Genomic DNA, 27,386 nt, shown 5'->3' with positions numbered 1-27,386 from the left:
GCAAACACGTCTGTCCCCACTGTGCACTCGTGGGCACTGCTCAGTCTGCTGCTTGGGGAGATAAAGAAATGGGAACCTGTGCCAGTAGGGAGGCAGAGCCCAGAAATCCTTCAGCATGGCATTGATGCCTTCAGGAAAGCAAGCTTCCATAGTCACTGTGGGCTGTGGATCACTTGGAGTCACAAGGTCTTTGCAAGAGAGACTCTGCCCTTTGCTGGAGGGATCTCGACACTCTTCAGACTCAGGGCCTTTTATGGGGGTTCTTAGGGAAATCTCCATCTCAGACAACCCAAATTGCCCCCCCGAAAGTGCCTAACAGGGAGTGCTACCTCCTTCCATTCCTCCCTGGACCCTTCCTCACCGGTCCTGGCACTGAAGTGTCCTCACTTAACAGTGTCCCAGGACGTCCTTGTCCTTCTTCATACCCTCTTGATACGACAATGGGTTTTTGTGACTCCTCTGTTTCTTGGCGCACCCACTTGCCCCAGACTAGTCCCATCCAGGAATTTCTTGCTGTCACTGTTAGCTTTTTGTTTCCTTCTGTTGCAATTTCCTTTGGGTGCTTCCCACTTCCACTTTCTCTCCTGACTTTCCCAGTCTGAGATGCCCAGAAGAGAACAGCTTAGAGCATAGAAACAAATCCAGTATTATTTCAGGTAGGTTTGGAGAGATGGGAAATTTGCATTTATGATGCAAATTCCCAACGTTTGTAGGTTTGCATGACAAGCAGCTGTGCTGTGCTTCCTTCCAGGGTCATAACTACAAAAAGTCAATCAGACTCTGATTTCCATGTCCAACAAAACCTGAATAATGGGCAAGAAAACAGTGTGTTCCTCCAGTGTCTTCCTTTCACATCCCTTGTGTTTCAGATTAAGCAGAGTACAAATAATTCTTCCTAGAAGAGCATCGAGGTTCTGTGAGTTTGTGCAGTGCAGGATCGTGCTGGGTCCACCTGAGCAGTGGTTTTCTGCTCCCGAGCTCCATGTCTGCTTGAAGTGCCTTGAAGTGCCATTGTAGCCACATTTCTCCAGTTCAGAAGCACAAAGACCCGACTGTGAGCTCTGAACTGCTGGCATTCATCCAACTGGCCATTTCTTTTCTTCCCTCCCTGTCATTAAAGCCGTGGGTTGCTCCAGGGTGCAGTGTTTTGCTCTTCTTAAGTGGAACTGTTAACGACCCAATTTAGAGCCACGTAAAGTGCACCCAGATTCCACAGTGACTTCTAAATCCATATAACAGTAATGATAATCTGTAATTAATAGCTGCAATCAAAAGGAATTGTAGTTCAGTAATTAGAAATTTAGGATTAAAGTATTAGCATATAAAAAAGGCCTCTTAAAAAGCTCCTTCCAAGAGATGGCTCTGATCCCGCGGGAGAAAACAACTTTTAGCTGATATAACCTGAGCCAAAGACCAAGTTACTAAAAATACTGACTTGTGTAGTCACTAGGCTGCTGCCAAAACATCTGAAGGTATTTTAAGAGTTTGCAGACACTCACAGGTAGCAATCACTTAATTTTCTGATGATATTAATATTCCAGAACAAGTCTGAAGAACAATGTGTTTGAGAATTAGCTTTAATCTCCCCAGTAGCCTTTTGGGGTGGGGATTACTGGTATCCTGCACAGGAAACCCCAGTGAGTGCCCACCTCTGAGCCAGAAGCTGGTGTATCCTCATGGAATAAAGCAGATCTGCAGGATAAGGTATGGCAGAGGTGTCAGGTGCATGAAGCACTCTTGGCTTTCTGCCCTGAAATCAGGGATTCTTTCTGATGATGCATCATAAATGGGCTAATCCTTCCCTTCATCTCCAGCCCTCAGGAGCTTGAGGCTTTTAGAAACACTCCCAGGCAGAGGTGGGTGCTGATGAAAGTGCCAATAGTGATGATGAGGTGCTCTGATAGATGGAACAGACTGGGATATAAATTAAGTTCCTAACAATTTCCAGTCCTGCACTAAATTAAGTCATCCTGCTGCACATCCTGCTGCACATCTCCCTTTTGAAGCTGGAAATTAATGTCTTGTAAATTTGAAATCCACAGAGCTTGAGTTGTTCACTGGTGTGACAAACTCCCCAATCCAATGCTGATTATTAACCTCTCTGGGCTATCAGTAATGACACACTGCAGGTAAATAACAGGTAGATGTGTTGGAGGGTTTTAAATTCTAAGAATGTGAACAAAATGAACTATTTGAAGGTTATTGGGATCCCACAACATCATCTCTGCATGGAGCAGCCTGGAGAGCTCCAGAGGGTCCAGAGGGTCCAGCAGAAAGTGTGTTTTGGACACCACAGTGACAGTTTTGAACTCTGAGGGAATGATGTACATCCTGTGAGGAGCTGGGGGGGGCTCAGCTTGGAGAAAAGGAGGCTCAGGGGGACCTTGTCTCTCTGCAATTCCCTGACAGGAGGATGGAGCTGGAGGGGGTCGGGCTCTACTCCTAGGGAACAAGGGACAGGACAAGGGGAAACGGCCTCAAGCTGTGCCAGGGAAGGTTCAGGTTGGACATCAGGAGGAATTTCCTCATGGAAGGTGTGTTCAAGCATTGGAAGGGGCTGCACAGGGAGGTGTTGGAGTCCCCATCCCTGGAGGTGTCCAAGGAATGACTGAATATGGCACTCAGTGCCCTGGGCTGGGTGGCAAGGTGGGGATTGGGCACAGGTTGGACTCGATGGTCTGGGAGTCTCTTCCAGCCTCAGTGATTCTGGGATTCTGTGATCTGATAAACCCTTATCTCCTGGGTCTGCCAAGGCAGCACAAACTTTGCCTTTGCTTTTTCAGCCATGGAGTAACCAGGTGGAGCACAGCACTCTGGTGTTAAGCTTTTGAAGGAGAAATGCCATCATGTAGCATCTTATCTTGCTTACCAGGGAGATTGTTATAAAGGCTGTTCTGGGGTAGATTTATTGCCCCAGAATATTGAACTTCGAAATATTTGAAACAACAGCTTCACCTGAGCGTGGAAGGGGAAGTCTCTTTTCAGAAATATATTTTTAACATGGACTATCTGCTGCAGTATACATATATAAATATATATATATTCTCCTTGAAAGACACCTGCCTTACTCAAAGAGCAGAAATGCTCTCAATTTTTCCCATCTTCCTGCAGATTTGCCATATTCAACTGATTGAAGTATTCCCAATTCCCACCTCCTTTTGAAGCACATTCTCATGCAGACATGTCTCCTGACACACAGAGATACTGATGTCATGACGATCCTTTCACACATTAAAGGTATAAGCAGAATTTGAGATAAATTATAGAAATTTCAGGCTGGTGCCAGCTTTGAGACAGACAAGAAAATTAGTAAAATGAGGTAAAATCCATTACAATCTGCAGAAAGTATGTCTAGATCTCCTTCAGCAGCTCCGGGGTGGGCTGTGGAGAGGCTATAACTGGTGATTGCAACATGGAATATCTTGGGAGATCAGATGAAAACCTGTGGGGAACTTACAAAGGAACAGTGAAACAGAGACTGCAAAAGGCAGAAAAGGAAGATGAGGCAGATAGGGTGAGAAGAAAAACAGCCTGGAGGCAGATCTGTGGGAAGATCCTGGAAGAGATCAGTCAGGTAGGAACCAGACAGGGAGAGAGATGAAGAGTCAGTCTGGAATGTGCAGAAAAGCAAAAAATACTGTGCACTCGGGATAATTAGCTTTTCCCTGAGTTGTATAACTTTATCTACAATTCCTCTTTTCTTAATGTTCCACCCAAGTAGGATCTCTGTTTCCTAGAGATTTTTCTTCACCTCTTTGAGGGGTGTTGATGTTTCCAGTAGATCTGCTCCTATAAAATGTTTGGCCAAAATAGTTGTGCCCGTATCCCCTGTTGAGCTGTCCTGCCCTGACCCTTCTGCCAGTGTGGGATAACTCCCCTTTGTGTCTCTAGTGATGTCTTGCCCAATCTTGTTCTACACATCTCGGGAAATTGGGGTTTTATCACTTCCTTAGGCAAATTCCTTCATGGAATAACAAAACTCACTTAGGGTAGGCTTTCTGCTCAGACTCAGAAAGAGACTTGCAAATGGAAAACTGTTTTTCTGTAGTTTAAACATTCATTTGGGATAGTTTATCTTATTACTCAGACTTTGAACTCCTTTTTTGCTGTTTTGGTTATCCTGTAGTGAGATCTGAATTGCATGTGTTGCAATCACATTCATTTTTGTATCAGGAAAAATTAATTACTCCTGATTATATGTATATAATTATAGAATTAGGGTATATAATTAAGGTATAGAATGACCCACTGGTGGGATATAAAGTAAGACAGAGGGGGCCCATTAATAAAACACTATGAATTTTTTATTTGCATGGTTTAAGTGGACTTTTCTTTGACCTTAAAAAGATGAGTTCCTGCAAGCCTGAGGATTTTAATCTCTGCTTCCTTTGCTCTCTGCTTTGTTTCTGTACAACAGATTTTTTCCGCATTAAACTCTTCATTCATTTCTGGGCTTGATGTCATCTCAGTTACCTTCCTTCTTCCCATTTTTGGGCTAAGACTGCCTTTAGTTCATGTTAAAATACATTGCACAGAGAGGCAGCTTTTTGTAAACTGTATTGCAGTTTATTTAGTCACAAAGGCTTTACAAGGACTGACGTGTGAAATTCACTCCACACTTATGCAATCTGGTCATAAAATCAGCTATTAGCCAACTTCTCTGTGGGGAGTGTGTTTGAATACACTTGACTTGGCTTTTCACAGGGTTCTAATTGTCTGTTGTGACTTCTCGTTAACTTAAAACCAATGTTTCTTAACAGTCAGAGAGATTTGAACAGATAATTATCTTTCCAAGTGTTAAGGATAAGAGTCATCATTCATCTGCAGTGATTCCATATATAAATAAAATCTTAACGGGATAATGGCTCTCTCTGCTGCTCACATTTCTCAGGTTGACTCTTTTCCCAAACAAGTTCAAGTTCAAGCAGGGCATGAGGGAATTTTTAAGGATTAAGGCTTAACTTTTAAACTCTTCATTCAAAATTCAGTTGCAATATTAACGGGACAAGAGGAAATGGCCTGTGCCAGGGGAGGTTCAGGTTGGATATCAGGAGGAATTTCTGGACGTGGCACTCAGTGCTCTGGGCTGGGTGACACTGTGGGGATCGGGCACAGGCTGGACTCGATGATCCTGGAGGTCTTTTCCAACCTGGATGATTCTGGGATTCTGTGGTTCTAATATTAAGGAGATTTTTTTCCCTATTTTTTACTGGTGACAGCAAATGGACAAGCCTGTTGCAGTGCCCCCAATACAAGTTGCTGTGTGTAAATGCCATTTATAGGATTCACAGACTAAAGGGAGCAGTTGGTGGGGGTTTAAAGGTCAGGGGTGTGAGTGAAGTGGGCAGATGGGCCATTGGAGTGATGGATGCTGAGCTCTGCTCCCTCTTCTCCACATCCTGGGTGGAATAGCTGCAGGTGCCTTGCATTCCGTGTGACCTTCCTGGTGCTCCAGCTCTTGGACCCACTACACATGGTGAGTCCCAAAAGAGAGAAAAGTCCTACTCATTTCTGGCTTTTTAGACCCATTTTCTTCCTGGAGACATTTACTGAGCGAGGGGGATCACGGATGAGTTTGCTGAGATGAGGCTCTGATCCTTCCCCCATCCATGACTCATCCCTTTCCGTGGCTGGCCGGGAGTCACCTTCCCACGGAGCGCTTCCTACCTGATCTGGGGAGTTACAACAGAGCTTTTCCAAGGAGAGGAGTCACTGCTGTCACTTCCATGCACAGCAGTCCTGAGTCAGCACAGGTAGAGATTAAATCTGGGCATGTCTTGTGGACCTCTTTTCTGGGAGGCTTTTGTGTTCTGCTTTGATTGGGTATATGTTCCTACACGGTGTAGCTGCTCTGAATGTTCCCTTCAGTCAAATAAAACATTTACTAAGGGCACAGTAATGCTTTGCTCTTCAGTCTGAGCTTTAATTGAGGGATATCAGAAAATTCCCAGTTGTCAGCCTGGAGAATTACCTGACAAACAGTGAAGTTTGGTTTCCTAATATGGTTTCCTTTGTAGATGAGATGATGGACATCTGCTATGTGAGATTCACTGTGATGTTTAAGAAAACACCAATTTGAACATTCTGGAGTTTTAAATATCAAAATACCTCTATGGTCATAGCATTGTTAGTACTTTTGGTGAATGTGTTGCCTGTTTGCAGAATATGGTTCTTTTGTGGGTACTTAACACTAAAATATTGCCAGGTGAACAAAAGTACCTGTGGAAAATATATTGTCCAGTGCCAAATGTGACTGCGTGAGTGGTGGGAATGATGTAACCCATTATTTGTGGGTTTGAGCAGTGCCCTGTGACATAAGGGATGAACCAGTTTGGTTTCAGCAGGGGCAACAGCACCTCAGATCATTGTCTCTGAGGGATTTTGTCACAGGCCTACAGGAGCTGCCCCAGTTTTGGGTGGGAGAGATGGAAAAATCAGGACGTGGGGAGGCAGGAGATTGAGCATCCAAACCTTGGGTACCAGCCTGACACCAACCATGTCCTGGTCAGTGTTTGGTTCTTTGTCACCTCCCCCCCATCTCAGCTTTATCCTCAGAGCAAACCCATCGACCTTGGTGTCCTGGACAATCCTGGTCACCGTGAGGGTGACACTGGCACTGGATCCGCGCTGTTTTCCGTAAACCCTGCAGGTTTAGCCAAGCCTTCAGGTTAGATAAGAAGCTCAGCTGTTAGTTGAAAGTCAAGAGCGATGATTAGCTCAGTTGGTCAGAGCATGGTGCCATAACACCAAGGCTGTGGGTTTGATCCTTGTATGGCCGTTCATTTGAAAGTTGGATTCAGTGGGTCCCTTCCAACACAGAACGTTCTGTGACTCTGACTGCAAGGTGCTGAGCAGTCAAAGGCTGGACTCCATGATCTTAGGGGTCTTTTCCAACCTGAAGGATTTTGTAACGAGGAGGGATGAACCCAGTGGGCCAAAATCTCAGCTTGTGTGAAGGGGTGTCCCTGGCTGTTCCACTTGACCTGGGCCCAGGATCTGTCCCCAGCAGTGGTTCCTGCCCTGTGTATCTGCACAGGCTGGGCTGTGTTTGGAGGTGAGTTATAGTGCCTTCCAATTGGTGTTTACATTGGAAATGCTTGCCAGAGTGTTAAATAAGCAGTGCTACCAGGTGGGCTTGTAAGCAGGGCCATATTTGTGAGAAGTGTGGTGGCTGTGTCTGAACCGAGCGGCTCCTGCATTTGTAACTTGGTGCTCTCAATGTTCTCGGGATTTTTTCATGAGATAGAAAGTTGCTAGTGGATCAAATAAAGGCAGAACATCTTTGCATATCCTTGCACTGCCACTTTTTGCAAGTGAAATCTGGGAATAAGGTAAAGGGATGGTGTCAAAGTAAAACAAATACACTTCAAGACATTCCTGGTCTCGCCTGACACTCAGACCCTGACTTTCTGTGCACCTCTGGGACAAGTGAGATCACCCAGCACTGGGGAGCCAGCCAGGGTGCAGGATTGGTCTGCAGGATGGTAATTTGTAGTGAATCTTTTCACACTGAGCACTGCTTGGCTTTATTTTCAAATTCCCTCTCCTCTCCCACATTCAGGGCTGTATCCAGCATCACTCTCCTCATTTTTGAGGTCAGGTTTCCTGGGGCTGAGTGGACACAGGGAATTAGGAGGTGCACTGCTTTTCCATGCCATGGAATGTGTGTGCACACCCCTTCTTACCACTCTTCCCACCATCACTCACTAAAGCTCTCAGATACGGTCATTAATCCCTGGAGCCTGGTGGGATGTGGCAGCTGCCAGGGATGGCCACAGTTCCCAGAGTCCTGCATGGGTGTTAGATGAAATCATCCATGTTTGGATACAGGGAGGTGTTTTACCATGACCTAGAGCTGAGGCTGTACATGTGCTGGCCGTTCCCTTAACACCATCCTCCCTGCAGCTTGCTGATTGCATGTTAAAATTAGGTAAAAATACAAGTAAAGACTTAAGTCCCCATTCAGCTTTTGCTTGAGATGTAAAGAATTATCACAGCAATGAGCAAATGCTGCTGGCGTTCAGATGTGTCTGTCCAGCCACTGGTTAGGAGTTTTCATACAAGTAGCCCTATTAACTTCAGTGCATAAGGTGTCTCTTCTTGTGCTCATGGTTTGCAGGATTAAAGTCACTTGTAAATAGTAATAGATAACACTTTGAGAAGCCTCATAGCTTTGGTGTTTTCCTCACATTGCAGAGTCATTCTACCTCTGTAAAACTCGTGGAGGGATTTTAAGGTGGGCCAAACACATCCCAAGGATTGGCTGCTTAATTAGCACAAGGCCTCCCAGTGAACAGTCTTGCAAAACAAGCTCCAGCGCTGGCGCAGTGCCTTTTTCCACTTGGCTGGTCCTGCTGCCCATCTGTCTCAGCCTGCCAGCATTTTAATAGCTGCTGCTCTTCAAATAATGTCATTACTATCCCAGGAACTTTATTCGTGATCATGTAGGATCGATATATTAACAGCATCTCTTGTTTTTTCTCTTTTTCCCTTCCAGGGGCAAATTCCTCAGTTGTTGCTGATTTCATGCCCACATCATCATGGAACATCTCCAGTGAATTAGATAAAGGTAAGAGGACACAAAATACATAGAAGCACCTGAAATCAGATTTGAAAATCCCAATTCTTGACCAGATAAGCCAACAAAGGGGCGAGGGGGCATTTAAGATAAAGCTCATTTGCCTTGTAATCCTTTGGCATTTTATTACATGTGGTTCTGTGATTTCTGGAGATTGCTGTGTTTGTTTCTCATATCAGTAAAATGTTCCACATGGCAAAAATATTTCAAGATGTGAGTTCTGTTGGTTTATGAACTGCTTCACTCGTTTTGTGTGGTGGATGTTAGGCTTTGGACTCACAATTCACAAGCACTGGGTAGTCACTTTGCCTTAGTGTGTTTATTGTGAAATTTTGAGGCTTTAATAATAGAGGGAGAAATACATTTGCAGGTGGGGGATTATGTGTGACTTGGAGCTCTGTGAAGGGTGTATATTGTAAGAACAGGGATGTATTTCTCATTCCCCTTGATTGTGTAAATGATGCACCACTAATTATTTAAGCCAAATTGCTCAGATTCCTCCAGCCCTTATTGCAAGGCAGTGGCTGCAGCTCCTGGGTCAATGTGGTCTTTGAAATGGTTCTGATGAACCATTCCAGTGGAGTGCAATTTGTCAACCACTCCTTTCATTTGCTTCAAACTTTACCGACCGTTTACTCTTTAGCTGGAGATTTCCCATAGTGGAATTCTGCCACAGATGGTTTTTCCAACTGTTTTTGTCTGTATTTTGTTAATGTTTTTTTGAACATGTGTTCATAATGCTTTATGTTTATGCATAAATATGTTTTCTGTGCTTAAGTATGAAGAGAATATGTGGTTCTGAGTACTTGAGGTTGATTCTTTCACATCTGCCTTCCCAGTGGGGAAGGAGCAGGACTTTCTGGTGATCCAGGACACAGTGGAGAAGACAAAAGTCAAAGGGCTGGTGCTTTGTGGTGGGACAGGGAGAAAAGCTTCTAGTCATTGAGCAGAGAATTCCCAAGTCACAGCAAATTGCTGAAAGAAGGTGTTGCCAGACTGGATATTTTATCCCACTGCAGGGATTCATCCAGGTGCTCGTGGCGGGGCCGGGCTGTGCTCAGGGAACATCCCAAAGCTGCAGAGAGGTGAAGGCAGTGGTCTCCCCAGACAGGATCATGGAATGGTTTGGGTTGGGAGGGACCTTAAAGCTCATCCCATTCCACCCCCTGCCATGGGCAGGGATACCTTCCACTAGGCCAGGTCGCTCCAAGCCCCATCCAACCTGGCCTTAGACACTTCCAGGGATGGGGCAACCTGTGCCAGGGATGGGGCAACCTGTGCCAGGGCCTCCCCACCCTCATAGCCAAGGATTCCTTCCCAATATCCCACCTAACCCTACCCTCTGACAGTGGGAAGCCATTCCCCCTTGTCCTGTCACTTCATGCCCTTGTAAAAAGCCATACTGGAGAAGAATTTATTCCTAATATCCAATCTTAATCTACCCTCTTTCAGTGTTTCTTTACTTGTTTGGCAGCTTTCTTTGGTTTTTCAAAAAGTAAGAAATAACTAAGTGGCCTAGAAAATCCAAGTTAAGGCCACGAATGCTCAAAATTTGGAAATTGCAGAGAAACTTTGGACAGTCAAAGCAGAGCTGACGCTTCCTGTGCCAGCTGAGCCTGACCTCTGAATTAGTAATTGAACCATTTTCCACGTTACTTCCATGGCACCTGTTCCTGAGCTCTGTATATTGTCAGAAACAGGTAAAATGAACTTCCAGGCTCCTAATCCACCTGGAATGCAGCAATTACCACTGGCTGGGCTGAATCCTGCATTCCTGGGGGATTACCAGCCCCTTTGCTGGAGCTGATTAGCATTCAGGCTACTGTCAGCTCCCACACCTAAACACGGATTTACATATGGGATTAAAATGCAAAAGCTGAGTCAGAGGGCGAGTTCTCCTCCCAGCAAAGTGAGGCACACAGGTTTTGTCTTGTCTGGGAGAGAACAGGAGCTTTAATGTGGGAGCTGCTGCTTCTGCTGAAGGTCTTGTATAAAGCACATGCTGACCTGGGGAGTAGAAACCTCAGAGGAGAAAATTAGGTGTGCACTTAGTTTCCATTTCTTTTGCAAACAAGCATCTCAAGGAATCAACATCCACTTGTCTTTGCTGCACTCAGGCAGGAGGTCATGCAGTAAAACTCAGTTTAAAGCCTATTAAGTTCACCACATGAAAGTGGTTCCCAGCCAAATTTCCCAATTAAATGGCTGCCTGCGCTAAGTGGCTCCAACTCTACCTGCTGCCTTTTGGAAATGAGCATCTCGACTACATCCCATGTGTTTGAGAAGGAGGAACAGCTCAGAGTCTTGATAATAATATTCTGCATTTTGAAATAATGACTTAATCTGCTGCTTTCCCTCGCTCTCAGTGAGTTCTGCACTGATTATCTTACAACTGAGCCCTATTCAGGTTTCAATTTCTATTAAATAAGCCAAATCGACAGCATTAAACAGTTGCCTGTTTATTCTTTTTAGCAGGAAATGAATTTAAAAGAGACGCAGCCACCCGTGAAGAGCTGTTGAAAGCAGCGATTGATGGGAGGGAGGAGGTGGTTTCTCACCAAAACCTTAAAAAAACAAACAAACTGGGCATAAAAAATAAAGAAATAATCACTTTTTAAACAGGGGGGATTTAGCTGTGAGCATTTCTCTCTCTTTTCCCACTGCTAAACCACGGGGTGCAGAGGGAATGCCACGAGGGAAAAAGAGAAATGAAAATATGATTCAAGAGATATTTAATTATATAAGGAAAATTAAGTGAACTTCAGGGGGAAAACGGGGCTCTGGTGGTAGGAAAAGACCCATTTCAGTGGCAGGATGTGAAGCCTTTCACCCCTGAGTTGCTGGTTGAGATTCTCTCAGGCTGAGGGAACCTGCAGCTTCAGATTTACTATCAGCTCTTCTTTTCCTTCTTTAAAAAGGTGAAGAGTCCTTCCTTCAGCTGCTTCTCTTCCACAAAAATTATACTGGAAGGGGAGGCTTTTCCTTCCCTCAGACCTGGGTTTATTTACAAAGAAATAGGCCTGAATTTGAGTGAGAGCCTATTTACGTCTGTACAGTGGAGGAATTGTTTGGGATCTCTCCATCCTTAGGCTAAGATAATACTGGATTCTTTGCCAAGAAAGAGTCAGCTTTGAAATATTATTTTGTTTTGACTGTGAGTGGGATTCAACTTCAGTGACTGTTGGTTCTGCAGGACTGATAAGAGAACGATGGAGTCGTTCTCCTGGCAGGTTCTTGTGGTCCCCCCATTCCCACCTGCAGCCTCCTCTGGAGCTTGTTCCATCATGGCCATGCCCAAGGATGTGTCCTGGAGCTGAGGGCATTGAGGCTGGAGTGCAGCTGGAATGCTGGTACCTCCTCCTCCTGGGATCTTCACTTGGTCCTTCAGCTTCCAAAGAAAACTATTAGTGTGAAGTTTTGCAGATACCGCCTGTTTTCCTTTCCCTTCCATGGCCTTTGGCAAACAAGTATAAAACTTTGGAATGGTTCAGGGCTTGGGAGCCATTTTCATTTACAGATATCCATGATCCCAAGCCCGGGATTTGAGCTCCCAGCACTCCCAGGCTCTCCATGTGACACAGACCTTGCAGTCAGCACTTGGCAGTCCCATGGTGCTCCAGGGAAGGCAAACATTCCCTGGAGAGCTTGGCAGCAGGAATCAGGATTTTACAAAATGCACCCCAAATCACTCACTAGTTTAAGGTTAATCTGGGATTAATCCTTAATATTCAAAGGCATATCAATACAGGGATCACCTATAGCAAGCATCCCCCTGGGATGGTCTGGGGATCCGCAGCAGGAAATAACTGTCGAAGGTCAAAACAAGGAATGGGAGAAGTGCAGCATGTGGGAATGTGTCATTAACTTCCTAGAGATCCTTGTGTGGGCAGAACATTCCCTGGCAGGGTGGGCTGGACCATGGCTACAGCACAAGGAAGGGTCTGCGGGACATCCAGGTGCTGATGGACCCCTTGGGTGTAGGATTTTCCAAGGGGAAGCTTTGCCATCCTTCCTGACAAATCCAGGCTAAAGCTGCCCCTTGGAACATCTTTCCAGGCAGAGAAATGACCTGGCTTTGAGTTCTTGTAGGGGAGATCTTTGTGGTCTCCCAGGGAGAATTTGACTCTTAGGCAAACTACATCTTAAACAACATAAACAAAACCAAACGTGGAGAAAACCAGGTGGGATCGAGGCCTCCTGCCTTTGGCCCCAGCTCTTTGGAGATTTCCAGATTCTCCTTTGAAATCACTGCATGTGAATTCGATCCGTGTGGTGAAAGGGGAAGAATTACAGCTTTCACATTCATGCACAATTTACCTTTTTATTTTCCTTTATTATCTGGGGGATATTGGGTAAATCAAGGTCCCCTGATGGGGCTCAGGATCCTGATTCGATTTGTGGGGTCCCGTTAGTAGTGAGGCAGTAAATTACTGCTACTTTGTTTGAACATTTTTTTAGCCACAGTACATTAGCTCCTTTTGTTTGCTTTTCCACTGACGAAGTGTATGGTTTTATTTGAGAATTTGTGTTTCTTGAATGTCTCATTTATAAATAATACAGGGTGTGAAATTCGAAGGTCACAGAACACAACCCGAAAAAGAAACCCTGAGTAACTTGGGGCATTCATGGCAAAAATCTTTCACAAAAAGCTTCACTTAGGTTGGATTTTTTCTATAAGCTGTGTGTGTGCAGTGAATATTGACCATTATCCATAAGGTAACTATATATAATAATCTTTTCCTGGCTCATCCAGCTATCTTTGTTTATTTGAAAGATTGATAGATCAGAGGGTCAAGGGACGTGTTTTATTGTACATTTCTGGTCCAAATTTCCTGACATTTTTGGTTTTAAAAAAATAGAGCTTTAAAAGGCACAGAAAGGGCTAATAAGAACCAGATCCTAAAGTGATGCTATGTCAAAATGTCAGAAATAACAGCTTTTCTTTGACTCTACAGCATTAATCTTGAGGCACATACCTTTCCATGCACCCTGCACTTTTTCTACGTGGCTCTTTACTGCAGAGCAGCTTCTAAAGTGACAACAAAATCCCTTGATGGTTTTCAGTAGTTGAGTTTATAGCTGGATGTGGACATTTGTTTACCTATTCCAAATCACTTTTTTGGGGTGATAAAGTTTAGAGGCTTCCTACTTGTGCTATAAAAGTGGTTCCTGAGTAAAGAAAAACTTCATTTCCCCTCTCCAGATCGGAGCGTCCAAGTGACCTCGGAGACATCTGTCCTTAAACTTCAGAGTTTAAGTAAAAGGAGAGGCAGATGCCACCTCTCAAATGGACGTGAAGAGTTCACAGTGCCATGGAGGGGGACGAGTTGTCCAGTTCCCATCAAAGCAATAGGATTCCGGTTCCAGGTCATTTTTTGGAAGTCTGGTTTCCCTCCCTCCCTATGACCCAGGGCTGTATCTAAGCTGTTAATTATCAGAAAGCAGCAATTAGTCCTGAGAATCCCAAGCACAGTGAGTGTCACCCGTGGAGATCTGCAAAGCCATCAAGCCTCAGGCAGCCTGTTTGGGTTCAGGGAGTTATCCTGGGTGGCTCTGATGCCTCTGGATATGGTTGGGAAGAGGAAGCCCAGCTTCCGTGTGCATCCCAAATTGAGTCCTGCACACACATACCACCGAGGAAACTCCTTGGAAATTTAGCCGGGCAAACAAAGGCATGGAAGGTTTCCTTTTGTCCCAAGACAGTTGTCATTGAATATCCCACACCATTATCTGGACTTCTTTAGTGTTGATATTCTTCATATGGGTCACCAAATCATGGGTTGAGTGTGACATCTCTTCCTTTGCTTTTATTCATTTAAAATAAGTGAAATTCCAGCTGGAAGTTTTCCTTTTGCCCCTTTTAATAGCAAGGATCTGGTGATCAGACCCACAGATTGAGAGTTGTCTGTGTGTTATAGGCAGATAAAGCAATCAGTGGTCAATCCTTTTTCCAACAGAGAATTATGTGCCCTGTCTATGACCACGCTTCCATCAGAAGTCCTGCTGGTTCCTTCTTGAGCTCAGAATTCCAGCCGACTGAACATATGGAACAGCCAGCAAGCGCCTCCAGCAACTTCAGGCTGGATGGGCTTCACGTTGTTGATTTTCTCCAAAGACAACTGGAGATTTTCTAATTCCATACAGAAAATTTCCAACAGGCCGAGCTCAGTGGTGGTGCCAATACTTGTGAGTATGGCACACTTCTAAGTGTAGCATCAGACTGGACTCTTGTGGATAATCCAGAGCGCCAAATGAATGAAAATGCTGCTTTCCAGACTAAGATATTAAATGGGACAGAGCGTGTCAGACCCTCCAACATGCCCAAGAGGCTCCTTCCTTTTAGATAGAGGTTTTCTAACTAATGATAACTCTTGTGTTATCATTCACTAAACAAATTTGTCTTGCAGTCACTGACTGAGACATTTTTTGACATTTCTTCTTTCCAGTGCACGGTATGACAAAGAACCAGGGAACTGCTAGACCTTTTGGTTCACAAAGTTAATTCAATGCCAGGTTGGATGAGGCTTGATCAACCTTGTCTAATGGAAGGGGTCCCTGCCCATGGCAGAGAGTAGAACTGGATGAGCTTTAAGGTCCCTTCCAACTCAAACCATTCCAGGATTCTATAAATGCCATAAGCAGCCTGTGGGACTGGTATCCCACCTGCCTTATTCCAGCCAGGTCAGGTGGTTGCTTTATGTGCTGCAGTGCAGGTTTGAATTTTCAAATCCAGAATTAAACAAGTTCTCCAGTCCAGCAGCTGGAAATGGTGTCCCCACAGCTGCAGGTTTGCTTCAGAAAAGGTCTGGAGATGCTCCTTTCCAGGGAGGTGTGTTGTTACCCATCTGTAATGGAACTAACTTGGTACATCAGTCTCTGGTGCACCTGGATTAAAGCTGTTTTAGGCTTGAACAGAGACTTTAATTTTAACTTTTCTTTGAATATTCTGAAGGATCAGAAGGGCAAAAAGAAAAGGATAAGTGAAACAACAACTCTTCTCATAAAATGACCCTTTCAGGGTCTAATCCTGTATCCCCTTCGTGCTTTAAACACCTTGTGAAATCAGAAACATGCAGCACACACGGTGCTGGGGGGGATAAAGGTCTGCCTGTGGCCAGCAAAATCCCCTGCAAGCAGAGAGGGTGTTACTGCCCTAAGATGTGTCTGTGGTAATTTAAGATAGAGTAACCATGTGGTCACACAGGAGATTAACATTCCTTGGCCAGCCAGGACGAGCTTTTATTTTGAAAGCCACCTGGGTTCCACTTAAAAGTAGTAGAATATTTGAGGATTTATTACACTGGGCAGGCTCCTATTTAACAATGTCAAGACAGAGCTGTGGAAATCCACACACTTTTCTTCTTCTGAGACACGCAACTCTCTCCATTTCATCCTTGCACAGCTGTTGCTGCTCTGTAACATCAAACCAGCAAAAAGTTTGGCCATGAAAGATACCTAATATTTGGGTTTTATATGCAGTGTCTCCAATTTATGTGCTCAGAATCATGAAGATGACTTATGATGTGTTGTGTTTGCCTTGGCAATGGCTCAAACCCAGAAATATATTTCAGGCTTGGCTTTCCAGATATTATCTCAAGTCATTTAAAAGTTCATTATAGGGCACCCGCTAGTGCTGCTCCAGTAAAGGGGCTGTCAGCATTTTTCAAGGGTTTATAACTCAGCCATTAAAAAAAAAACTCTCTGTGGGCTGAAACTTGGCATTAGGGGTCTGGGCCCAGCAGTAAATTGTTTTTACAAATTAAAAAAAAATCAGTTGGACTATTATTAAATTATAGGTGGGCTAAATTTTATTTAGAACTCTTTACTTCTGTAAATTAAATCATTTCCCAAATGTTTTTATAGAGTGCTGCTCTTAAATATGGATGGGCTTTTGTTATGTGCTTGAAACCCTGAGATTTAACTTAAAATATAATAACAGTGCTTATCCCACCATAGCACTTTTCACCTTCAAAGTGCTTTATGAGCATTATCTCATTAATGTCCATAGCAGCCTCCCCATGATGTAAGAGGGATTATTATCCTCGCTTTATAGCTGCAGAGATTGAGCCAAAAGGTTTAAGGCTGTTTTTAAAAGGCCTTGGTTGCATAAATCCCATGTGAGCTTTGATTGGCTTTGGGTGTCTACTTCCCTTTGGCTCCTCTAAAAATCACAGCTGAAGTGATTCACCCAAGACTACTCAGAGCCAGGATTAAACTCAGACTTTCCAAAGGCCAGTGCCACTGGACTGGTTCGTTCTCAGAAGTGCAGCGATTACTTTGTCCATGAGAACCATCTTGTTTCTAAGAAATTATTCTTTAGGTCAGAGGAAGTCAGCTCTGGGCATCTGGGGAACTCCTTGACGGCAGAGAGACTGTCAGGTGAAATATGGTGAGATAGTTTGGTTGTTCCAAGCCCTGTCCGATCTGGTCTTGGACACTTCCAGGGATGAGGCAGCCAAAGCTGCTCTGGGCAGCGTGTGCCAGGGCCTCACCACCCTCACAGCCAAGAATTTCTCCTTTGATGGGCTTTGGTAGGTGAGAGTTTGACACAATTAATAAAAATAAAACTGGGTTTCTTTTTGGCCCCTCAATGCCAGGGAAGGACAGTGATGGATATCTTTTGTGCATGCCAGGGAAGGAATGCTCATAATTCTACATGCCTCGGTAACATCCAAGGTTTTCTGGGAGCTTGTTTTTGATCCTAAAACTGCATTATCTATGAGAAACATGAAGCTTCCAATGGCATGAAACCTGCCCTGTTTAAGTCTCATCTCAGGTGAGCTGCTTGATCTGATTTATGATTCAGGTGCTGAATTCATGGATTTGAGGATTAAGCTAAGCTGAATTTAGCAGATGCATTTTGTTTTAGTGTTTCTGTAGTGGCTCAAGGAAAAAGGTGGAGAACAATTAGAGGAGTCAGAAGCTAGAGAGAAGTTGTCCCATAGCTCTTGCATTACAGCCCTTATTTTTCACTGACTTATGGTTGCTACTGATACCTTAAAATCCTTTTCCAGCCTTTGGAAACCTGCCCTACATTCTTACTCCTCTATTTGCCTCTCCTGTATTCCACAAGACCTTTTTTCCCTGTTACACTGTGGATGTCTGGAGCAGCCTCTGAAACATTATCAGGAATTATATAAATGGCTGTGGTATAGAAATGTTACATTGGGTAATTAACTGCGGTTCTCCAGTTCCAGGCTGTTAGTGGGACTTTATTAAACCCAGATTGTGGAGGGAACCCAGGCTGACTTAAACTGTGCTTCCCAGGGAGGTTATTAAGATGGCAAGTCAGAAACATTTCTAGCCTTGAGATGGAGCTTGGAGAATGATTCTGGGGAGCTGAAAAGCCAATCTGACACCCTGGAAAGAGCCATTGGGCCCTGTGGTCTGTCTGCACCCAGGGCTGGGATCTCTGCCCTTTTAACCCCATACACACATTTCCTAACTAACTGAATCCATGAGAGCATAGAAACAGCTGTATTTGCATCGAATCATGGAATTTTTAAGGTTGGAAAAGACTCTCAACCAGCACCACCATGTTCACCACTAACCCATGTCCCCAAATTCCACATCCACGTGGTTTTGGAACAGTCCCAGGGATGGGGACTCCACTACTGCCCTGGGCAGCCTGTGCCAATGCTTGACAACCCTTTCCATGAGGAAATTTTCCGTAATATTCAATTGAAACCTCCCCTGGCACAACTTGAGGCCGTTCCCTCTCATCCTGTCACTTGTTACCTGGGAGAAGCAGTTTCATACCTGCACATTAAAGGGTTGGTTTTTTCCACATATATGTGGAAAGAAAATTACGTGGCAAGGCCAATGTTTGTCCTCAGTGGCTCCTGGGGACCAGCTGAGGACAGGAATGCCCTGTTCAAAGTGCTGTGCAAATCCAGGGAAGCGCTGGCGTGTTCGACAGATGGAATACAAAGGGAAGAGATATTGCTTTACACGAACCATAATGAAGGGAGTAGCTGGTAAAGCCATGATTACAATAAATAATTAGGGAAGTGGCTTACTCCAGTGAGTTGATTGGCTGAGCTGGTTCTCTGCATGCTGCAGGGGTTGTGCACACCTTTAGGAAGGCTTGTTGCTGGAGTGAATGGTGGGTGGACCTGCGAACGGCGGAGCATGAGCAGCACAGCACAAGGTTGTGAACTCCCCATCCCTGGAAGTGCTCAAGGCCAGGTTGGAGCAACCTGGTCTAGTGGAAGGGGTCCCTGCCCATGGTAGAGGACGAGAATGATCTTGAAGGTCCCTCCCAACCCAAACCATTCTGGGATTATATGACTCCAAGTTCACAGATACAGGCTTTTCTTGACCTCCTGTGCTGAGTCTGAGAGTGCAGGAGCTGGATACAACCTGGATTTCCCATTCCCTGGCTGCCCTGCTGAGATAGCCAGGGTCTGATAATGCTTTGGACTGCCAATGACCACTGTTAGGTTTGAACCTCTGACATGGAGATGAAAACCTGAGCATCCCATTCACCGATCCCAATCCCTCCCACTCTCTGCCTTTAGAGGATTTAATTAAATGTTGAATACAGTTTACTAGAAACAGGCCTCTTCCTGAAGGATGCAGAGTGAAACAGCCCTTGATAGGAGAAGGAAATGCTTGGGAATGGATTAGAAGAGGTTAATTTTGATTTAATATGATATTTTAAAAATCTGATTTAATTTTGCATAATTTTGATTTAATTTGATTTTTTAATCATGAGACCAATTTCAGGTTGAAGATAAAGTTTAGTGCTCTTAGCAATGGACATACTGACTGAGAACAAAGTCTCCTCCTCCTGAATATAGGATCCATATTCCTCATATTTGCAGTTAGTGATTACAAAGTCATTGACAACACACTGTCTGCACTGCTTTGTGAGTCAGTTAAAAATGGCTCCAAGACAGGATCAGAGAATCCCGGAATGGTTTGGCTTGGAAATGACCTTAAAGCTTATCCAGTCCCCCTACCTGCCATGGGCAGGGATGCCTTCCACTGGACCAGATCCCTCCAAGCCCTGTCCAACCTGGCCTTGGACACTTCCAGGGATGAGGAATCCGCAATCTCTCAGGGCAACCAGATCTTCACTTCTGAGCAATTAATTTCATATATTCCTATATTTTGTAGATCCAAACACGAGCAGAGGCAGGTCTGCATCAGAATGAGCAGCTGGAGCTCTGATACGTGTTTTTCACATTTACTGGTTGGCAAAAAGAAAAAATAAAAGCCAAAAGAGAAGCAGTGTTACCTCTTTTTTCTGTGTTAAATGAAGTCAAATTGGATGATGCTGAGAAAGTAGAGGGAAACCTGACAGTGACTTCCTTTGTTTCCCTTCAAAGACGTTCAGAGCTTTCTTCAGAATGACATTCCCTGCTCTGGAGCATTTTATCCACCTTTTTCCCTCTCTGTATCACAGATTACTTCCTGACGCTGGATGAGCCCATGAACAACATCACCACCACGCTGGGCCAGACGGCAGAGCTGCACTGCAAGGTCTCTGGGAATCCCCCTCCCACGGTCCGGTGGCTGAAGAACGACGCTCCGGTGGTGCAGGAGCCCCGCAGGATCTCCTTCCGTGCCACCAGCTACGGGTCCCGCCTAAGGATACGGAACCTGGACACCACGGACACCGGCTACTTCCAGTGCGTGGCCACCAACGGCAGGAAGACCGTGTCCACCACCGGGGTGCTGTTTGTGAAGTTTGGTGAGTTCTCTCTTTGGAAAGCACTGGGAAAGGTGTGTTTGTCCACTGAAAATGAACACACTGATGTACTAGTGTCATGGAATCATTAAGGTTGGAAAAGCCCTCTAAGATCATCAAGTCCAACCATCAGTCATGTTCACCACTAATCCATGTCCTCAAGTGCCACATCCACACATTTTTTGAACAATTCCAGGGTTGGTGACTCCACCACTGCCCTGGACAGCCTGTTCCAACCCGTTCCATGAAGAAATTTTCCAGAATATCCAGTCTAAACCACCCTTGGCACAACTTGAAGCCATTTCTCCTTGTCCAGTCTTTTGTTCCCTGGGAGCAGAGCCCAACCCCCACCTGGCTCCACCTCCTGTCAGGGAGTTGCAGAGAGTGAGGAGGTCCCCCCCAAGCCTCCACTGGTACCTGACTGGATTCAGACCAGAGGGGAGAAAACATTTTATTCTCAAGTGCCTGAGTGGCCTTTGTCCCTCATGAGTGAGAAATTTCAGCTTGCACAACAGACTGAGGGCACGGTACTGAGATACATAGGTACCTGTCAGGTAAAATAAGCACTTTTTCTTCCATGTATATGTTGAGATAACTGCCTTCAAAGCTGATCTTACAGCTGAGAAGATTCCAAACAAGAAACAGGTTTAGTGTGTCTTCTCCTCTTCCACAGTCGGGGGAAATAACTCACTGAGATGAAGATATTTGCACAGAGTGCTGCTAAATCCTCTTAGAAGCGGGACACAATGAATCATCTATGTGATGAGTTTCATAGTATTTTTTCATAAACCTCCCACATTTTCTAATTTCTGATAAGAAATTAATCCTTAGATGTTCTCCTAAGGCAGTTTGGAATGAGGGGCTGAGTTCCTCACCTGTTTATTATCCTCCTCTTGCAGCCCATCAGTGCTGCAGGATCCAGACTTGTCTGTGGGCCTGAGGAGCTGCCACTCCTCTGCTCAGCTACATGAACCACATCCCACATGACAGACTGTTACTTTTATCTTTTAAAAGCTTTTCAAAAGCTTCCTGTTCCCACCTCACCATAACTCATCCTGCTGTTTTTCTTCTGTCACTTTTCCAGGTCCCCCGCCAACAGCCAGCCCAGGATCCTCGTAAGTTGTTTCATGTCTGTTGTATCTATTCATTAATCTTCCATTTCAGCAGTCAGAAGTTCATTTGTCATCCTGTGTGACAGGAGCACTTTTACATTCTACTTTAAGTCAGATAGGATGGTAATTTATTATAACTGAATTATCTGTCTCGTAACTGTATTTTCATATTGTCATGTCAACTTCTATTTCTTATCCTAGACTTCTTAATTTCCAATATTATTGCCTTTAGATCCTCTGGTCCCTTCAGCTGATTTCAGTGCACTTCCAGGTGCTTCATGCATGTCACAGTCCAGTATAGAAAATATTTATCGCTACAAGTAGATTTTACTACCAAGGGGCTTCTTACTGATTTTAAGGGGACTGCTGGTCGTAAACTGTGTCTGTATCTATCTGTACCTGCATTAGTAAACTGTCTTAAACCTGACTTTTTAAAGATTGAGTATGTGGGTGGGAGCAGTGGCTGTTGGTACAGCAGCTCCCTGTTTCTTGGAGCTCAGGTTTGGCTCCTGTTGCTGGGGCTGAGCAGTGGAGCTTCTGTCTTCGGCAGGTTTTGAGAATATACACTTTTATCTCTTGTTTCAAAACACATTATCAAACTTACTCACCTTTTGTAGCCCCTCATTGTGTTTCAAATGTGATTTTCACTTGTCCTGAAGTTTGAAATTAGTTTTGTGATGGTGTGTCCAGCTTATTCACATCTCATGTGTGGAAAAATAATGAAGATCCACCTCTCCTGATGAGGGTGAGAAATACAGAACCAACTAAAACATAAAATGAAACTCTTAATATAATTACAAGAGATGCAAAAACTTGGGGATTTGAACATTCCTGGCTCCTTATGGAAGATCTTTCCCAAAGCATTGCAGAGGATGTAAATTAGGAGGAGCATCTGACCACAAAAGGACATACGAGGATGCCCTCTAATGGAACATCAGAAAATATGGTTTGTCTCCCCTTGTGAAGGTGCCTGACAAGGAGTTGGAGTTTGTTTTGGAAGGGGAGCTCTTGGCTGGGATTTCAGCTCCATTTTGTGATTGTTCTGAGGGGGAAATCACGGTGCCTTGGGGAGCGGGGGCTGCTGGGCTCTTCAGCAGTTTGGAGACTTAATGAATGAGGTGAGAAGATGAGTATTTTGTGTCTGCTCCCACCTAGTTTGGGGTTTCTGAAATTTGTGAGGTTGAGCAAGACATCCTTGGTGGTCAGAAACCCACGTGAGCACAGAAAGCAGAGCTGTGCTGGAATTTCACTGTCCGGGCCACTCAGGATTGCCTCGCTTTTTAAAACAAACTACATTTGGGAACCTTTTTTTTCCATTTTTATTTTCTGGCAGGATTTGAGGGTTGCTTTGTGCCCCTGCAAAAAAATGAATTACCACAATTTAACCAGCTAAAATACAAACACAATGAGAAAAGGTGAAAAGAAAGTGAGATGTCCTCTTTAAATTTTGATTTTATAATCGTGCCTTATAATTTTGTAACCAAAAAAGATATTTAGTCACACTTCATTACCCTGGGAGGTTGTGGCTCTGCCTGGTGAGAGGTCACATTGTGCTAAACATTGGAGGGAAATACATCCAGAGAAATGAGCAGAGGGATCTGTTTTACTGAACAGAGAACATTTACATTCCTCTAGAAGCCAATCAGATTTAATCTAGGAAATTAGACAATCAAGAAGGAGCTTATGACAAAGAAATTGCAAACTTGGAACTTGTTTTAAATGAGTGAAAAAACAAGTCCGTGTATATTGTGTTGAACCTCATTGATAGCATGAGTGCAAGAGCCTTATGGATACAGGTTAGGCTCAGTTGTGGGAGGAAAATTGGAAATAAAGGAGGGAAATTACCTCAAAATCTGGTCCCCGCTCTTTATTGTTCCTTCCATGCAAACAATACCCTGAATATTGGATTTTGTGGCCTTCTCAAGCGTAGCCTTCTCCCTGTGCAAGTTCACAAATGAATTTGTAGCTATGCAATTAATTGATCTGCTTTTTTCTGTGAAAACCAACCCCAGTTTTCAAGTTCTCAGGTGATAGATTAGTCCCCTCACCATCCACCCCCCAGGGATGGGGAAGTACTTCCTTCGGGAATAGTCCTGGAAGCTGGGTGATAAAATATCTTCCTGCCATGTTTTTAAAAGTTAAGTCATTAATCCTGGTGCTGTGGCTAAACTGACTGTGGATCCATGGGTTCAGCTGATTTTCATTCCCTAGAATACATCGATGGGAATCTGTGTCTCTCCCCCTTGCTGTGCCGGCGGGGCTGGTGCTGCTCGGAGCACATGGACACTCCCTGTACATCTGGGGACATCTCAGAGTTGTTTAGATGAAGGCTAAATCTGGAAAGCACTTTGGAGGATGTTGAGGAAATGAAAACTTGTACTTGCATAGTGTTTGTGCCTTATCAGCATCAGCTCAGAACAAAACTGATGGCAAGTAGCAGCCTTTTCCCTGGGCCTGCTTTTCCCATGTCCTCTTTATCAGCCTGCCAGGAGGGGAAGGTTCTGTTCATTTACAGATTTAATTTGAGGATCATGTTTTAAAAAAAATCCATGTGCTCAGCACTTTTTCTTGGCATAATTTATAGGAGCAGAGCTCTGCACTGATGTGAGAAATAGATGGGCCAAGTGTAGCTTAAAAATGAAAAGGTTAAATGGTGACTTCTGTAAAAGAAGGCAGGCAGTGCTAGATAATCGAATAATTCATGTGTGTGTTACATGTTTCTGCTTTCCCTAAGCACTGGTAGAGTTATCCAGAGCCAAAAGTTTGATTTGACAAGCAGTCTGAAGCAAATGAAAGAAAATCCAGCAGTGCTGTCCCTGAGAACGTGAGAAACCCAAGGTATTGCTGGGGTGGGAAGCGCTGCCTGACCTGAACGTCCTTCCTTTAACTCTCCTCTTTTTGGCAAAGGTCAGCTGTAAACCCTTATCTGGGGGTTATCACATCCCATTAACCTGCTCTGCTGCTCTGACTTAGCTGGAAGAAGCTTCTTTTGCTTTAAAAAAAAACCCAACAACTCCCACTGCTGTTTCATAAATAAATCATTATATTATCTCGTGTTGTGCCGGAAGGTGCCACAGATCCAGTGCCAGCTCTAAGGAGCTCAGTGAGCTGTGGGGAAAGCAGGAATGCCTCTGTCCTGCACTCCGGATGCATGGCCAGGAACCAGCTCCGGCTCCCAGACTCCTGGAATAGTTTCCATAAAGTGGATGGTGTCAAGGGCACCTCTACAGCGGGCAGGAGTCTGGGAGGGGCACATGGGGCACAGGGGTCTGGCTGAATCTGGGTGTAAAAGGCCACCATCGGCTCAGGTACTCCCTTCTTTTATCCATGGAATTTATGAATGTGAACTCCAATTGGATTAATTTAGTAATTTGAGGATGATGAAAGAGAGCATTTAGTAATTAACTCGTGTACTTGTGCATCTTTCTGTGCGTGTCTATATATTGTGAATACAAATATATTATAGAATGGTTTGGGTTGGAAGGGACCTTAAAGATCATCTTGTTGGAGGGATACCTTCCACTAGCCCAGGAATATGCACCACTGTAGCCATGGCTTCTAAAAATTTCCTGAAAGATCATAACTTTAACATTATTTTTTAAGTTCTTGTGCTTCACATCACTGTAAAACTCACTTTATATCCATGATATATCCACAGCAAGGTTTGGTCCTTTAAGGACATAGAGCAGTGTGTATCTTCACCTCAGGTCATGAAACAGAGATCAAAATCAGAACAGGCTGAGATCAGAGCACAGCAGATTCCTGGAGATGAGAGAATCTGATGTAACAATTGAGATACTTTGGCCTGGCAAATGGTTGTGTCCCCAGTCTTTTCCATTATTATTATTTTTGTCTCTTTCTATATTGTTTCCTCTTCCTGGAGCGAGGGCCCTGTGCTTGCCCTGAGCTTCACCCACTGCAGGAGAAACTCTGGGCACAAATCGCTGAAATTAGAGGTGATGGAGCACAGTTCAAGAACTACCACAAGAGCTATAGTGGGAGAGAAAATTAAACCTGCAGTTTACATGGTCTGGTCTAAAAATGAGCTGGAAAAACCCTGCTGGAGCGAGTTCCAGTGGGAAGAGTTCAAGAAAATGATCTCTGTGTTAGAAAACCACACACAGTTTATTGTGTCATGAGCACGTTCCAAAAAGGTTTAACCCGCAGGTGAAATAGTTCACTCAACAACACAGACTCTTGACTTACTGCAGTGGAAACATCGCAAAATCAGTGTGGCACCTCTCGGGAGTATTCTGTGAGTTCACAAGACATGATGTTTTAGGTTTTAAAGGAGAAAAATGACTGGCTCATCAATATTCCTGCTCTTGGATCTGCAGTGGTTGCTGTGCAACAGCGGGAATGTTGATCAAACTGGATGTGGATGTCATGGACTGGCACCTCCTGAGCAGAGAATATAAATTCCTTGTGTCAATATTGCTCTGAAACAGTCCTTTTATTCTTAATAGAGCCTCTTGTATATCTATAACCTTTATTTTCTTTATTTAACCACTGGGAATGAGAAGGGGAAGAAAAGAGGAGATGAGAGGGCTGTAATTTTAAGGGGCACTTGATTCATAAAATCAAATGGGGTTTATGATTCCCAGAAATAGCTTGGAAACCTCGTGAAACCTCAACCCTCCCAGGATTCCCCCATCTTCTTTTTCAGTGATTAAGTTTTTTTTAATTATTTTTTGCTTGTAGTGAAACACATGTGGGTTTTTTAATAAAATAGATCTTTATGCAGTGGCTCTGCGTGGCTGGATGTCACCATGGTCCCTTCAATGAGAAAACACGTAACCACTGGCCAGCATCCAGGAGAGACCTGGCCAACTGTGTGACTGTGCATTTCAGAGAGTAACTGAGAAATTTTGGCCATAGAAATTAAAATTTATAGAAGAAAAAAAGCCGATAAAGAGGCAAGAGCAGATTCATCCTGAGACCGAGCTCCCAGCCTACAGAACCCAAGGCTCTGCCCCCAGGAGGGTGCCAGGCTTGACCCCGAGAATCTTGGAGGTGTGTTCTTTTCCAGTCCTGTACCATATATTTAGCTGTCACAGAAACTCCCTCCCTGCTGTTCAGTGATGATGGAAATTTTGGATGAGTACTGAACACAATTCCCATGAGTTTTGGGGCAGGATCTTTTATAACCCCACTGTGTGTTGGTACAACAGCTTGTACCTGTGGCCTGTAGGATCTTAGACACAAACTCGAAGTGGGATATTCCATGTGGAGGCCAATATAAATATATTTGGGAAGAAAAAACCCACGTGGTGCAGAGTTGGAGTGTGAGTGGCTGATGCTGACAGAAACCATGTCACATCCTGCTGCATTACTTCATCCCAGTGAAAATAATACTCCCTCAGTTTTGCCAGGGGCTGGGAGTCAGGTTATCTGCTGTGAGCATGTCAGGGTGGAATGGGAATGTTTCCAGGGAAAGCTGGCCTTGTCCTCTTCACTTTGGTCTTTGATCTGGGGCACACTTATCTGTTATGCCACTGTCTCACCTTTTCCCTGGTTCTGATTATTCTGCTGCAGTTTGCTCTGGGACATTCCTGTGGCATCACAGACAGTGAGGTGGATGCTGAGGCACCAGGGTGTACAGGTTTTTGGGAGTCAAGCTCTTGGACTTTCCTGAGTGAGCAAAAAGAAATAAAACCTCTGGGTAATTGTAGTACAGAATTTAGGAAACCATATTTGTGTCTTGTATTAAAGGAATTGGCTCCTATTTTGGTGTATTTTATCTACCTCAGGGTACTTACATAGCTAAATATACCCATAATCTGGGAATCCCAGGGTCCTCTGCCTCTTTACCTTCTCTTATCTCCCAGAATACATGTGGGAAACTGAGCCAAAGTGAGATTAAAGGTGTGTTTCTGTGGCCTGGAGTGGAGTTGTTTGTGCTTCCTCAGATGCAGCTGAAGTGCCACTGGTCACTTTGGCTGGGTTTGACATCCTGGGGCAATGGGGCCAAATTACTGCATGAGTGGCCTGTAACAAAATA

The 27,386-nt window shown here is 44.4% G+C and overlaps 1 protein-coding gene across 5 annotated transcripts in view; it reads left to right on the top strand.

Annotated features, from left to right (window-relative positions):
- The window catches only part of ROR1 (receptor tyrosine kinase like orphan receptor 1), a 148,514-nt gene that overhangs the window by 90,400 nt on the left and 30,728 nt on the right, over positions 1 to 27,386 (top strand). For all 5 annotated transcript variants that reach the window (XM_027651620.1, XM_027651622.1, XM_027651623.1 and 2 more), the window contains 3 exons: positions 8,498 to 8,569; positions 19,989 to 20,276; positions 21,358 to 21,388. In XM_027651620.1, the coding sequence (XP_027507421.1) occupies positions 8,498 to 8,569; positions 19,989 to 20,276; positions 21,358 to 21,388 (391 nt within the window). The remainder of the gene's footprint in view (positions 1 to 8,497; positions 8,570 to 19,988; positions 20,277 to 21,357; positions 21,389 to 27,386) is intronic.

Source organism: Corapipo altera, unplaced genomic scaffold, assembly GCF_003945725.1.
Source record: "Corapipo altera isolate COAL_440 unplaced genomic scaffold, ASM394572v1 57, whole genome shotgun sequence".
Classification (NCBI taxonomy): Eukaryota; Metazoa; Chordata; class Aves; order Passeriformes; family Pipridae; genus Corapipo; species Corapipo altera.
Note: the sequence above shows the minus strand (reverse complement) of the source record. Positions and strands in the feature narration are given on the sequence as shown.